Source organism: Electrona antarctica (assembly GCF_951216825.1).
Source record: "Electrona antarctica genome assembly, chromosome: 7".
NCBI classification, from domain to species: domain Eukaryota; kingdom Metazoa; phylum Chordata; class Actinopteri; order Myctophiformes; family Myctophidae; genus Electrona; species Electrona antarctica.
The window spans coordinates 28,808,898-28,825,150 of NC_136812.1; the positions used below are offsets into that span (position 1 = coordinate 28,808,898).

At 40.7% G+C, this 16,253-nt stretch overlaps 1 protein-coding gene across 2 annotated transcripts in view; it reads right to left on the minus strand.

Moving 5' to 3' along the window:
• Nucleotides 1–16,253, minus strand: part of ap1m3 (adaptor related protein complex 1 subunit mu 3) — a 45,035-nt gene that overhangs the window by 13,176 nt on the left and 15,606 nt on the right. For both annotated transcript variants that reach the window (XM_079505810.1, XM_079505811.1), the window contains 2 exons: nt 9,908–10,055; nt 4,359–4,485 (listed from right to left, as the gene is read on the minus strand). In XM_079505810.1, coding sequence (XP_079361936.1) covers nt 4,359–4,485; nt 9,908–10,055 — 275 coding nt within the window. The remainder of the gene's footprint in view (nt 1–4,358; nt 4,486–9,907; nt 10,056–16,253) is intronic.

A 16,253-nucleotide genomic window follows, 5' to 3' on the forward strand; every position in this document is an offset into this window, starting at 1 on the left:
ATCAAACACTGATGATTTACTGAGTATTTACAGCAACTGTAAATTACAACCAAATACGTTGTGAATCCTTTATCCTCAATCTATTACCAAAAAAATATCAATAAAAAACGTGGGAAGACATTTATTGTTCCGCTGGTGCAGACAACGATGGCAGTGTGACCTCTAGGAGGAGAGAGGCAGAAAGACAGTGTTTTTCTGCGTGCACGTGCGTGTGCATGCATTGATGTGTTTTTGTTGGCTGATATTTGTGTTTGATATTTCCACATGGAAGAGTGGGGACTAGCTGAGGTCAGGTCTGGGGAGATCAGACAACTACTCCTAGCTGCACACAAGCATGCATGCACACACGCACACACAGGCAAAGGAGAAAGGTCACATGGACAAAACCATCACTTGGCTCTGGAGTAATGGGGGCGAGACAAGGATAGAGCAGTGTTCTTAGACTGTTGCCTCACAGAAAGAAGGTTGTGGGCTTTTCTGTGATGGGTTTACATGTCCTCTCTGTGTTTGCATGCACACACAAATTGCATGCATGCTAGTAGGTACAGTACTGGTACATACAGTAGAACATATTCCTGCCATTGCCCTTGACCAAGGTACTGGCATTCCAACTGGAGTCCCTGGGCACTGCACTGTGGCTGCTCACTGCTCCCAATAATAGGATGGTCAAATGCAGAGGACAAACTTCCCCAAGGGGATAATAAAGTATACCTTAAAGAGGGGTGTGTGTGTGTGTGTACTGTATATAAAAGTGTGTTGTGTGTGCCTGCACTAATAATAGAGTGAGGAATGGAGTGCAGTGTCCCTCTGACAAATAGTTAATACAGTGTTGATGATTTGCAAATGGTGACAAACTTTTATGATGTTTTATATCCACTTGATTACAATATGTCTCAGTGACTTACAATGTGCTACATTAAAATCAGCCCTATAAACTATGGATGTGCCGATGAGACATTTTGGCAGATATCGATATCCGATATAATTAATTGATGTTATGGCCGATAACCGATATTACCGATGTCGATATGATCTCATTCTGAATTTAAAAAAATATATAATAATTTTGTCCATTCTGAAAAATACATGTAACAGGGTGTCTGCACTGCAGGCTTAGGCAAGTCAGATTTAACTTTAATACCTTTATATTTAATATTGTGAGCTTGTAGATCTATTCAAGCTGTTACGTTGGGCTTGTTTATCTGTAAAGACAGATTAATTAATCGGTCTGATTCATTGATTAATCGAACCGATGCCGATTAATCTAAAAACAACTAGAATCGGCCGATACCTTTGTGTTTGCCGATTAATCTCCCATCACTACTATAAACACATCAGGGACTTAACCACAGGAACCCAGCTATTCTGGGAGTTAACATTCTGCGGAAATAGCAGATTGTAGACCTGATACATAATTTACACCGAAGATACCACCTCAGACATCAGCAACATTATAAAAATCACATAATTGTCCGGGTGAAAATCACCCAGGTTTAGTGTTCTGGGTTAAGAGGTGTTACGAGTGGATGAATTCAGTATATCAAAGAGCTTCATGAAACCCCATTCCTGTACTTACATTTACCCACTTGAACCCTAGAGGCCCGATTCTGGCAGAAGCATTCAATGAAAATAGCAAATCTACAAGCTGTTGTGAGAAGACAGACCTAAAATACTCCAGGCAATGAAGTATAGGGTTTAAGTGGACAATCTTTTCCATTCCCAGGAGTGACATTTACACACTGCTGTCAGAAGAGGGCAATGTTGGACACTTAATGCACTCTATTCTTCTGCATAGAACCATCACAAACCATACACTGGTCTACATCATACATATACTTATTCTATAACTAGATACATACTTATAGATGTAAATCGCCGATGTCAGGTGGAAAGCTCATATGATATCTCTATAATTCAACTTTGTTTTGTAAATTAATGCCCGACGTCGTCATACTACATTGTCACACAAAAGTAGCAAAAATGGCAGATCTACAAGCTCAAAACACATCGCATCTGCTATTTTTGCTACTTTTAATTGAGGTTTCCACACGACAGCAACGATATTTTCCATAAGTGGGCGAGTGTACTCACTGTACTGTATGTGTGCCGTACAGCAAGAGCACATTACAGGCCTAGAGGCTTGAACTCTGCAGTGGGGGGCTCAGGTGGCTCTGGGGGGGGGGGGGGGGGGGGCTGAGGCCCTCCAGTCTACAGGAAGGAACAGGGCAAGCTGTTCTTCCTGAGGCAGCTCAGGTCTTTCCATGTAAGCAACAGGCTGCTGCAGATGTTCTACCGGTCTGTTGCAGCCAGTGTTGTATTCTTTCTTTGCCAACACAAGGGATGCCAACTGGATACAGTACAGCAAAACTATGAATGGCGACGTAAAGGCTCTGCGTGCATCCTCACCCCAAACGCAGAAGAAAAGATGCTTCCGTCAAGTATGTCCCAAATGTAACTGAACAAGCTGGTGAGGAAGACTAGCTCCATATCCGGAGTTAAACTGGATAATCTGGGTGTTGTTGCAGAGGGGAGTTAGTTTTTTGATTGAATACTTTATCAGAAATGTAAACTGCACGAGGCGGACGTTGGACACAATCTTCTTGAACCTCTGATCCACTCTAGGAAGATCTACTGTACCGGGGATGAGAATCACATTAATGCCGGTATGCCAGTAGCCATCAGGCTCCACAGTCCCTTCTCCCATACCACCACTGCCAGTAGCCATCAGGCTCCACAAACAAACAAGCCTGACGCCCATACAAGTTTGCTAACATAAGACCTGGACTGTCTGTTCTGTTCTTTGGATTATTACAGACTCCTGCTCGACTCTGGCACACATGCACATGGACTACTGGGATGTACAGTACACCACTACAGAACAATGACAGAGATACAGTACCTGTTAAGATAACTTACTTATATATTCAATGTTGATTTTTGATTATGGAGACTTGTTTCCATTGTGGTCCTGTACACGCTGTATATTATCCAGATACTCACTGTTAAGAATGGTTAACACTGTACATTCTGCCTGTACATATATCCATTCATAAATTGGTGATATAAATGTATGTTCATGCATATATTCACTTGTGATAGTACAGTTCCAGAGACTTGTACAAGACAGTGCACTTGCCTAGCCTCGACGACCTTGCATTAGTATGCAAAGGATAAAACTATGGAATTTAGATAGCATATTAGATAGCTGTATACTTATAGTTTCATTGTTAGACGGGTGTTAGGCTCGTACTACCACGTAGCAGGCTCGTACTACCACGTAGCTTACTCATGATCCTTGATGACTATTTGATGTATCACCATGTGTTGTTCTTCCTTACTGTAGTCGCTCTGGATTAAGAGAGTCTGCTAAATTCCTAAATTGTAAAGTGTTTTGGCAGCTTGTCGAGTAGCTACAGTACACCTTACTAAGACACTAATTAAACCCTCTATACGAACTTGACCAGGGTGCCCTCTATACAAGGTCTGCTCCTTTTCTCTCCCCTAAATCTATCTGAGAGATAGGAGACCTACAAGTTTGTTTCTCCAAATCTGCTAAATACATTTGCTGAATGTTTGCCCGAGAATATAGATGCTCTGGTTCATGTGGTTAATTTGACTGTATATGTGATCATCACTTCTTATTCATGTATTTTGCAAACGGCAGGTGGTGGACTGCATATGCAGCGGTTCCAGGGACGCTGGTCTTTCATCTACGGGCCGTATAGCCTGGGGTGCGGATTAACTCACAGAGAGAGAGACAGAAAGTCAGCGAGACAGAGTCAGAGAGAGAAAGAGAGAATAAGTGAGGAGTGGTGGGAAGAGGTGAATAAAGAGGTATGGGGATAATTGTCCGTTTGGGACTTTTTGTTGAGGGGATGAGGGGAAAGCGAGGATAGAGAAGGAAGAATTGTGAGGCATAATGCAACTGAGGTATACTGTGGGAGTGAAGGATTTAGCTATAGAGCAGGGGAGGAGTAAGGGTAGAGGATCAGGCTGGGTTATTATTATGAGGGGAAACTTCTCCGTCAACCATTTGAGCACCATCTTTAAAACAGTGAGTGTTTAGAACAACAGTGTTGTTGCAGTACCGTCATGAGTGTTGGTTTGGGTCCGTTCTTACATTCTCTAACACTCAATACTTTTAGGACACAATCACGGAAATAAGAGTGTCAACACAGTATGCCGTATAAACACATTTTCTAAATAAAAATCACACTGCCATTAGTACCTTAAATTTTCAGGGAATGACCTATCTCTGAATAAGAATAGTTTCTAATACATAGGCTTGCTGTCTTTGTGTTAAGAGCTCTTGAGGTGATGTACAGTAGCTGTGGAATTGTACAGAGAATGATACTCACTGCCAGTGATCTCAAACAGTACTTTGTCATTGAGGCCCAGCCGGAGTTCTGGCATTCCTGACAGGACCACTTTGAGCTTGACGGTGCCCACAATCTCACTGCGGAGGACACTGCCGCTGGCATTTACCTACAGATGGACAATGGGAACAAATGGGCACATCTGTGTACAAGAATACCAAATCCTACTGAAGCAGCAATAGCATGTTATGCCATTTAAGTATATTTTATCAGTAAAAATAATAGTGTACAAATGTTTTACACAACATGAAAGCTCTGATGTCTTAGCTATGAATGCAACACTTCAACTAACTGTCATTCAATAATAACACGATTGATGAGAGACTTATTATAAAGGGTTCATGTGTCATCATGTACACTGCTCAACACAAGAGTAAAAAAGAGACTAAAAGGTTGACAGGAACACACAACACAAGGACAGATGGGATAGAGGTCAGACAGGGTCCCTGACTAAGAAGAAAGGCAGACACAAACGTACAGGCAGTGGTATTGACAGAACTCACAGACAAGACAGGTCGATCCACAGTCATCAAACACAGTATTAAACAAATACTAATCTGTCAAGACAGATTCTGTTAAACTGCAAAATCAATTAATTGGTTCCCAGATTGTACAAATACATAATAGGCAGACAGATCAACAAACTAAAAGTCAGGAAGCAACTAACAGGTTAACAGTATGGTAGGCTGGTGAACATCAGATTCTTCATACATGGGCAGGAAAGACCTGTGAAGTCTTGATTAAAAACTCCAGACAGTCAGAGATAAGGAAATGGCTACGGCAGCAACCTAGCTGGCTGTGGCATAGAACCGACAAGATTTTCGGTTTCCCTTTCATCCAGAAGCCTGGTGAGCCTGCCTCTAGGGTCAGCCTTATTTCCATTTTAATGGTCTTCAGATTCATGAACTCTCTCCCGTTATGTTATACACCAGACAGCAGAGATGAGTAGTCTAATTTTTCTAAATCTGGCGAGAAAGAAGTCATGCAAAATGATGCGTGTCAAAAAGATCTAGACTTAAGAATTTATATATTCATGGTTGCACACCAGAGTCGCCGAACAAAACTAGCAGATCTACAAGCGTCACAGTGCAAAACATTGTGATTCTTTGCAGCAGCATATAGCAGTCAGCAGTGACTTAACCTCAGAGACTCAACAGGAAGTCACAGGATGGAAATATTTCTGTTCAGCAAATAATATAGCTCCTGGCCCACAAAACCTGTAGTTAGTGTATAACTAACACTAACTGCAGCTTGGTTCAATGAAAACAGTGTATAACTAACACTAACTGCAGCTTGGTTCAATGAAAACAGTGTATAACTAACACTAACTGCAGCTTGGTTCAATGAAAACAGTGTATAACTAACACTAACTGCAGCTTGGTTCAATGAAAACAGTGTATAACTAACACTAACTGCAGCTTGGTTCAATGAAAACAGTGTATAACTAACACTAACTGCAGCTTGGTTCAATGAAAACAGTGTATAACTAACACTAACTGCAGCTTGGTTCAATGAAAACAGTGTATAACTAACACTAACTGCAGCTTGGTTCAATGAAAACAGTGTATAACTAACACTAACTGCAGCTTGGTTCAATGAAAACAGTGTATAACTAACACTAACTGCAGCTTGGTTCAATGAAAACAGTGTATAACTAACACTAACTGCAGCTTGGTTCAATGAAAACAGTGTATAACTAACACTAACTGCAGCTTGGTTCAATGAAAACAGTGTATAACTAACACTAACTGCAGCTTGGTTCAATGAAAACAGTGTATAACTAACACTAACTGCAGCTTGGTTCAATGAAAACAGTGTATAACTAACACAAACTGCAGCTTGGTTCAATGAAAACAGTGTATAACTAACACTAACTGCAGCTTGGTTCAATGAAAACAGTGTATAACTAACACTAACTGCAGCTTGGTTCAATGAAAACAGTGTATAACTAACACTAACTGCAGCTTGGTTCAATGAAAACAGTGTATAACTAACACTAACTGCAGCTTGGTTCAATGAAAACAGTGTATAACTAACACTAACTGCAGCTTGGTTCAATGAAAACAGTGTATAACTAACACTAACTGCAGCTTGGTTCAATGAAAACAGTGTATAACTAACACTAACTGCAGCTTGGTTCAATGAAAACAGTGTATAACTAACACTAACTGCAGCTTGGTTCAATGAAAACAGTGTATAACTAACACTAACTGCAGCTTGGTTCAATGAAAACAGTGTATAACTAACACTAACTGCAGCTTGGTTCAATGAAAACAGTGTATAACTAACACTAACTGCAGCTTGGTTCAATGAAAACAGTGTATAACTAACACTAACTGCAGCTTGGTTCAATGAAAACAGTGTATAACTAACACTAACTGCAGCTTGGTTCAATGAAAACAGTGTATAACTAACTAACTGCAGCTTGGTTCAATGAAAACAGTGTATAACTAACACTAACTGCAGCTTGGTTCAATGAAAACAGTGTATAACTAACACTAACTGCAGCTTGGTTCAATGAAAACAGTGTATAACTAACACTAACTGCAGCTTGGTTCAATGAAAACAGGCAAGTGTTATTTAGTTACCTACAGTATGTGGCACTACAGAACACCCATCTAGTCTTCATTTGATTTATGTAATTTTGCATGAATATCATACTACATTCACCTTCACAACCAGCGTTCCAGTCATTCACCAATGAATACAATTTCATTAGAAATACCATGAACAATAATGTAAAACAAATATGGGCCGGGAGATTGTTTCAATATGGGAAATAGGGGACCATTTCCTCAGATTCAATTCAAGGAAGGAGGGAAATTGTGCCTGGAAGCTTCAAGGCAGGCCATGGACAACACAATAGAATACTTGGCTCCCGCTTTGGTTTCAGGATGTATTTATATTCAGCTACATTTCTTAAAAGCTGGTTTTAAGAGGATCCAAAAATAGTTGAAAATCCTTCAATTAAACTCGTACATTAATAATCACTGTACATGAGCCATGAGTGACCCAAGATATGCATTTCTTTTTTCATTTCCAGGGATGTTGCTGAGCATGTTTCTCTTCATCAACCTTCTGCCGTCATTGTCAAACACATTCACACCAGGGAAAACAACTGATCATAAATGTACAGTACTATGTCTATATTGTTAACGGAGTGAAGTATCCCTCTTGCAATGTCAGGTAGTCTAAATTATTGAACCAGTTAAACAATTACTGCCCCAGTGCACCCCAGCCACACCTAAATGATTACACACAGTACACTAAATGAAAAGAAATGTTATATCGCTTGATTTGCAGGTTATGATTGCCTTCACATCTATAATTACAGATTATAAGTTTCCTCAGCCACGCCAAATGATAAATCGAGGGTTTCATTCACAGTGTGTTTACTTTCATGTAGAATAGATGGAAAGTTCTTGGTTAACCCATTCAGGCCTGACGTCGAAATTTAAAAAAAAAAGTTTTCTAAATCATGACAATTTTCGGAAAGATTTGAGGCACATTTTAACGATTTTTCAAAAATAGCAGACCTACAAGTTCATAGCGCGCCACTCGGTGAGCTTGTAGATCTGCTATTTTTCAATAGCTAAATTAAAACAATGTTTAAAACACCAAAAGGGGTTCCCGCCCCAAAATGGGTTAATGGTTAATGTGGTTAAACGCTAACGTGACATGGATGCGTTCCAGGTCTCAATGGATTAAAAGAGAATGCCAGAGTCAATGTTGACACTTGACAGAGGTTTATAGCTATGAATAGATGGTATACATGGTATTACACAGCCTTGTCAGAATCACTCAGCCCATTATTTGGCCAGCTGCCGCCTTGTCAAGTTGGTCAATTTCACTACAGTTAATCACCACATAATTTCAGAATACACACTGACTGGCAAAAATAACAACCTTGACAGTTATGTGCAGAAAAAAAGTGCAGCTCATTCTTAAAGATACATTTAACACATTTAATTAAGATGTCATGACTGCAAAGTGGATTCATGTGTGACTCTGTTTGACACTGGAAAACAAATAAAATCCAACGTGACAGCAGTCACAGCACTCGGGTGCAATACAAAAAAAAAATCTTTACAACTAGAGTCCACAGTGTGCGTGCATTTCCTTTTCTTTTACAATCGTAAATCACGTAGCGTTAGATTGTCTATTTTCACAGAATGTTCGCCCCAGAATAGAGACGCAGGTTTATGTATTCAATAAACACATTGTTTAATTGGATCATTTTGAGCAGAGGTGTGACATTCATGGCAGTGGATTTTTATGAGACACCGAGTCCTGTACTGTACTACACTATGAATACGTCAAATGGGCCATGAATGAATGTACTTTTGTTGAGTCTTCACATGGCAATAGTGTGGCAAGATCTATTTATTAGACTGGGTCCCGAGGTGAGATTATCTTTCTCAAAGTTGGCTTCCAGGCAAAAAAGATTAAGTGCTCTGGGTGTGGATGGTAAATCCCCTGCCCCTGGAAATACAGAGCCCTCATGACCAAAGAATGAATCTTATCTCACCCTTCTCTACTGGCTCTGCTCTACTGTGAATACTGAAAATATTTAATCGTTTGCCCCCCCAAAAAAAAAATCCATTTATATTTCAGTATCTGCTGCAATATCAAAAAAGTTGAATAATTTTCAAATGATTCCTGTTTAATGAAGACAATTAAGCTCCATTTTGCTTTTTTCATTCGTATTACCTTATCAATTAGTATTTAGTATAAATAAATACGTAGGTTGACCTGATCTCACCTTTCATAAAAGCAGTGTGGTGGTATCACAATGCGAAATATACTGCGAGATGGAAAATTGAGCTAAAATAAAACATTACTTATCCTTGCCCTCAGCCTCATACTTTTGTATTTGACCAATACATAGCATTAGCACTTTTATACATTTTTCATGCAATCCTGCTGAGTGAAATTATTCAACCCAATAATGTAGTGTATGTAAACACAGTAAATAACTTAGTATACTATACACTGTATGATCACAAGGTTATGTAATAGTGGCTCAGCTGTGTGAGGGAAGGAAGCTGTTTTCTAACATTCAAACACAAATCAAAGTGATATGATGCAAGTTCTGTTCACTACCGGGAACACACTGTGCATAAAATCGTAAAATCCTTTTAGGTTCAGACGTTAGTGCAAGTTCTGCCCATGAACAGCTCAAAGCCATGACAAGATAACAGCGGCAGTCTAGAACATTAAGATTCCTAGAATTCAGTTTGTTTTTATCTACTGAAATATATTTGATACTTTATATTAAAAGCTGCTTTGGTGACAAAACATCTTTTTTTTAAGATATTTTTTTTGGCTTTTGCCTTTACTGATAGGGAACAGTAGACAGACAGGAAAGGGGAGTGACACGTGGCAAAGGCCGTTGGGCTCGGGAGTCGAACCAGCGGCATGCCGTCCGGCTGGCTTGGCAGCCTAGGTGCCCAGACGGTTGAGCTAACCGTCCGGGCCAGTGACAAACATTTTAAGACAGCAAAGATTTGACAAGTGAAATAAGTCCTCACCAGCAAGTTGACTGACTCAATGACATCCATGAAGACTTCATTCTTCCTGTACTTGATGCCCTCTGACCGCCAGGAAACAGCATTAGTGACGGTGGCAGGGGGCCTAGGCGCCCCCACCTCCAATTTGTGGCCCTGCTGGGTAATGTACCTGAGAGAAACACAGAGAGACAGAGAGAGGGAGAATGATGGAAACCCAGACATGGACATTAAAATGGGTTTGGTTGGTCCCACACGGAGCTAGCTTGTACACCTGCTGTTTGATAAACATCTGCATAGGTGTCCTCTCATCGAAAGCTTACCACTGTTTGAAGGACCCGTTTGCAAAAACAGCAGTATACTGTAAAATCCTCAGTGTTCATTTTACGCTTAAAGGGTTAACACACTAAGAATTTAAATTTCTGTGTGTTCCTGGGTCTTCAGAGCACATTAAACTAAACTCATTTCTTCTACTTCTTTCTTCAACTTGTTAAAGTATTCAATTTGAAAGTAAGGACTGCAGCAGAAAGCATCGGTGTAGTGTGATATCAACCCCAGACAGATTTAAGATGTCTTAACACATGACTGACGCTACAAAAGGAGCTGCTCTGACACGAATCAATTAAAAATGGGTTTTGAGGTATGAGCAAGTTATTCATGGTTGTAATTAGAACAAGAGGGTTACGATCCCAATGTGACTGACAGAGATTAGAAAACTGTTATCTGAAATAAAGATAATGATGAAAAGCGATCACTTAGAATGGATGATTAGCATGAGTCAATGGGTGGATGGGGTGAATGGACTTGGAACGAGCCACAAGATGTTTTGTTTCATTCACCTATGGGTTTCCTTTATTATAAAAGAGTTAGTTGTTAATTCCATTCAAATAATTGGCCCATTTGTTTAATTGAAAAACTATCGTCCGTGTCAGTATGTCTACCCATCTGTTCATGTATCACACAGTAGGATTGGGTTGCCTGTTATTGTTAAAAGTGAGAAGCCAGTTTGCTGTTGTCAAACTCGTCCAGGGGGAGAGGAGTGTACCTAGGTAACAGCAACATGTGACCCAGTGTGTTTATAGACAAACAGCTTCCCCCTGCCTCTCTCCAGTGTTGTGCACTGGAGCTTCCATAGAAGAAATCAGAGAATCAGGGCTTCCTCATTATTCATGTCACAATTTCCCCAGAACCACATTAATGAGACATTAAGGGGCGACAAAGAATCAGTGCTTTCTCTGTAAGTAGAGCGGCTGTCTGGGAACCGGAAGCTATCCAGTTTGAACCCAGGCTCATCCTTGCTTCATGCTGAAGTGCCCTTGAGCAAGACACTGTACCCCCAACTGCTCCCTGTGTGCCACTAGGTGGCAGCCCACTGCTCCCAATAGTTAGAATGGGTCAGACAACTAATTCCCTGGAATAAATACAAGTCAGCATAGATAAATTAATAAATATAATGGCATTGTCAAGTGATGTTTTGTAAATGGACTTAGTTACCCAAAAAAACATATTCTTTGTGATGGGCTATGAATATTTATTATACATAAAGGAAAGGAAGTAATATGAAGCAGAGATGATTAGTTGGATAGGATACAATGGACTGACAACGACTGTACATTTATAAATAAAGAATTTGACACCATGCACTCCCCAATCATTAAAACACACGAGGACAGTTCATACATGGCGGTATAGTGCTGACACACAGCTTTTCACTTTTGAAACCCCTCTTGACAGATCTCTCTCCCAGTCCCAGAGCTCTCTCAGTAGTTCCAACACTAACCTCCCCCTGCTAGCCTCCAGTCTTCCCATTCCTCCCCTCAAAATCCACTCCTCTCCCAATCTTTCTACACTATTATGCCTGATTTATACTAGCAGATCTACAAGCCCACAACCCCACACCACGACACATTGTGGACTTGTCGATCAGCTATTTTTGGTGAGCAACACCAGTGCACAACCAACTATAAATCAGGCTTTACCCACCCCTTTACACCTACTGTACCCCCAAGCCTATAATCCTCCCATCCCTATCCCCAAATCCACTGCTCTCCTTCCCATTGCTCTGAGTCTTCACTAATACTAACCCTCCCACCTCCTGGCCTCCATCCCACCCATGCCCCCAATCTCCACTCCTCTCCTCTCCACTAGTCCTCTCTCATCCCCTCATCTCTCTCTTGCCCAGGCCTGCAGTGTCTCCCCAGAGTGATGTGATAGATTGATCTAACTTTGCATACGCATCTGATGCCCCCAGACTCCCACCCCCGATTCCTTCATCATCATCACTGTGAAATGGGTACCGGTGAAGCAGTGTCTTGCCTAAGAAGGACTTACAGGCTGTTCTACACCTACTACTGTTCTAAAGATTTAATTTATCTAAAATAAATCAAATCTTGAATAATGATTCACGTTTTCTTCTCAATAGGATTCCCACATCTATGGGTTCTCATAGCCATACACTTACTTTTAAAAGATCACGGTGTGCTTTTATAGATTTTTCTACTCTCAAATCTCCCAGCTGGTGGTACTGTAAATCCCACTCCACTGATGTTAGCACCTGAGCCCACTATGCCTTGGTCAGAAAGATCCTCAAACTATAGCCACCCCGGGAAATATACATGTATTAGGAATACTTTCAAAAAGTAAAGTGAACATTTGTCTTGGCGTTCCGACACGAACAGATTTTCGCCAAGCTCACCACTTGGTAAAGCGCATTGTTTGGAGGTGTAAGGGAGGAGAGAGCAAAATAGGACAGGTCAAAGATTTGGCTACATAAACAATGCATTCACTCACAGTAGTATTCACACGTATATTAGTGACATGTTAATAATTAATACTGCCATTTTGGTACCGGCCCACTTGTAAATCCAGAACAATGCAAGTTGGTAAAGCAGGCCGCACCTGTTTATGCATGAACAGTTGTACTTGTCACTGTCAGAGTAGCCGTTGTACCCATTATCAGAGTACGAAGTACACAGTGCAGTACCACTACTAATAAGGGAAAATTAGCGAAATGTGTGGCAAAACTGCAAAATAAATGCTTACCACTAGCTTTCTTCACAGATGTGTTCATAAAGGTGTCTACAATCACATATAAATGTGTTCCAACCCAAATCCCTTGGGAAACTTTGTGACAGCTGCTGAAAGATGGGGTACCATTAACAACCAATATAAGGCAACATTTTCCAAATGTCATTATACTTTAAGTAGCATGTGACCTTTCAAACTAAGGGGTTTTCATGATTCTGAATCCATTGCAAGCATTATTTTTTCACAAAAAACACTTTGCCTAAAAATGCCCATAGCCGTCATCACAAATGTGATTAGGTCAGCACATTTGGGCACATTAGGGCAAGTGGCTATGGCCGAATTTAGCCCAAGGAGTGTTTTCATGCAAAACTAATGCTTGGAATGGATTCAGCATCATGAAAAAGCCATAGTTTGACATGTCACATGCTACTTAAAACATAATGAAATTGTGGGAATTTTGCCTTATATTGGTTGTTAATGGTACCCCAACTTTCAGCAACTGTCACAGAATTTCCCAAGGGAGTTGGGTTGGAACAAATCTATACGTTATAGTAGACACCTTTATGAACACATTTGTGAAGAAAGCTAGTGGTAAGGGACAGGTCGAAATTTAAGTAGGGGTACCCCTGGAAGAAATGTATGTGCCGATATAAAATACCAACACCCTCCCTCTGAATTAAAATTTAAATCCAGTCCCCTCCCCAAGTGATGAAGCACCCTCCCATAACATGACATATACCACAGTAAAATTATGCCTAAAACCCTAACCTTTATTTCTAACTTAAACATCAGTAAAAGTAGCGTTTTTTTCTGAGAAAATAAATTGTCATGGTCCTCCAAACGCTACCCAATTGCTGATACAAACTTGTGGGAGTGACTAATGTAACAATAGTTTCGGCTCATGTCTTGTCTATAGCCTACTATTTAGCTGGTCACACAATTCAATGGCCCATTTATATGCATAACATTATGCTATTGACACTAGGCAGATTTGTAAAGCTGTGTAGTAGGTGTGAAGTGGTGTGTTAACGCACAATGCGCAACTGCGCATCCATGCAGCATGTCATAGATTGCCAATCCATGATAGAAAATCAGAAAGACAGATAGCAGCAGCACTCAAGCCGAGGGAGTGGAGAAGAGGAACAGTCCACGAGTATTATAATCAGAGTTCCCAGAACTTTACAGATGGAGACGGAAGGAGCGAGAGAGACAGAGAGAGGGCACACGCTGGGGCGAAAAAAAAGAAAAGAAAAAGCGTTCTGGTAGCATAGCTTACTTTTTAATTAATAGCGTTTCTGTGCTTGGTTGGTTTCTGTGCTTGCTATATGAAGAAAGTGGCCAGAGATAGGCGGGACTGAGTGAAACTAGCCTTCAGTACCTGTAGGCTTTTATTTTCGTTCGCATCGGCAGAGTAGAGAAAGAGAAAGACGGACGGACTTTTAGACTCGACTGCAGTGTGTGTGTGTGTGCGCGCGCATGCTCAGTGTGTGGATAAGCCAATCACAATGATTGACACATAGGAGGAACAATGATAAACTGTAGCCTCGCATGGTCAGCCCTCCAGTCTTGGGAAGTACCAAGTGAAAGCAACGGAGGGCTATCGTTAGACAAAGTTCGACTGAATTTAAAAAAAAAGCTGTAGTAAAACATGTATTATAAAAACACAGGCTATTTTGGATTACAGTCCAATTGGATTACCCTCCCTTGGACTTGAAATACAATTAGCTCACCCTCCCTCTGACTAAAATAAGAAAGGCATCACCCTCCCCTATTTTCCTCCAGGCCCCCCTTTTCCTACATTTCGACTGGTCCCGTTTTTTTGCAGATTTGCCACACATTACGCTAATTTTCTCTAACTATACCATCAGACCTGAAAATCCACCTTTCAGCAGGCCCAAGGGAGAGGAAATGATCACCCCCCTTCATTTTTCCCCTTACAGTGTGCTATTTGATGATTTGATTTAGTTGTTTTTTTTACCTGTGATGATATTGAATTTTGTTGTTACTATTCTTGTCATGTCTATGCATTTATTGCATAGACATGACAAGACAAGACAAGACATGACAAAATGGAAACAACACTGCAAGGACTTTTTTGGTGCTATCCCTTTTGGACTAAGTATTTGACTGTACCCTGTTGCTGTTTTTACATTCTGTCTGATAAACTATTCAATCAATCAAAACTATACGACTGACCGACTAAATATGTTGATACTGTGATCGCTTAAGTCATCAAAACCTGCTGACATTGTGTTGATGACATACTGTACATGAGCATCCATCAGCTAATTGAGTTTCATTGTACCCGTTACCACTATATTGGTGCAATATGACAATATTCTAAGGCCTGGAGTGAGTTACTGTTTCTCTAACACACACACACACACACACACACACACACACACACACACACACACACACACACACACACACACACACACACACACACACACACACACACACACACACACACACACACACACACACACACACACACACACACACACACACACACACACACACACACACACACACACACACACACACACACACACACACACACACACACACACACACACACACACACACACACACACACACACACACACACACACAGAGAGAGAGTAATCACTGAGTGCTCGAACAAAGCAGTTGCAAGGCAATAATTAGTAATTGCATTTAGAATTTTCTTCAGGCTCATCAGCCTCCTCTTTGAACAGCTCTGTTTGTTATCCTTTGAAAATGAAAATTTTAAAAAACGGCTTTTAATAATGAATTCATTAAGCTAAAAATGTATTACATTTCATAATGATTTCAATATAGCCTGTAGAATGTTAGCCTCAGGTAGCAAGACTAATATCACTGCGTGGATATTAGTCTCGTCCCTCAGTATTATTTATTCTTTGCAATTTCCCGCCCCATATTTGCATAATGTAGCTTTTAGCGAAGGTTCAATAAGTAAGACCTTAATGCTTTCATTCGGCCTTACGTCATTTCCGTTCTCACGCTGTCAAAGTCTGTTCATTCACAAACCCGAGCGAGAGCACTTTGCAGCAGCCAATCGGCGATTAGGCTCCGTTCTTTAAAATGCCTCTAACCTGTCATTCTCGTTTCAGCCAGCGACCAACCCACCTCCATCCCCAACTCCACCTTGCTAATTCCTGGAGCTGAATGGAAAGTGGGCCATGCATCTGCTCTGCCACCATCAGCGTCTAGACTCCATGGGGGGGAGGGTTCTCTCTCCTATTCATATTTTATGCCTGCTAAATGCTCATGGAGTCTAATCGCCAAAATAATCTTTTGTAATAAACATTTGCTATTTTGCTTGCTCCAATAAATTGCC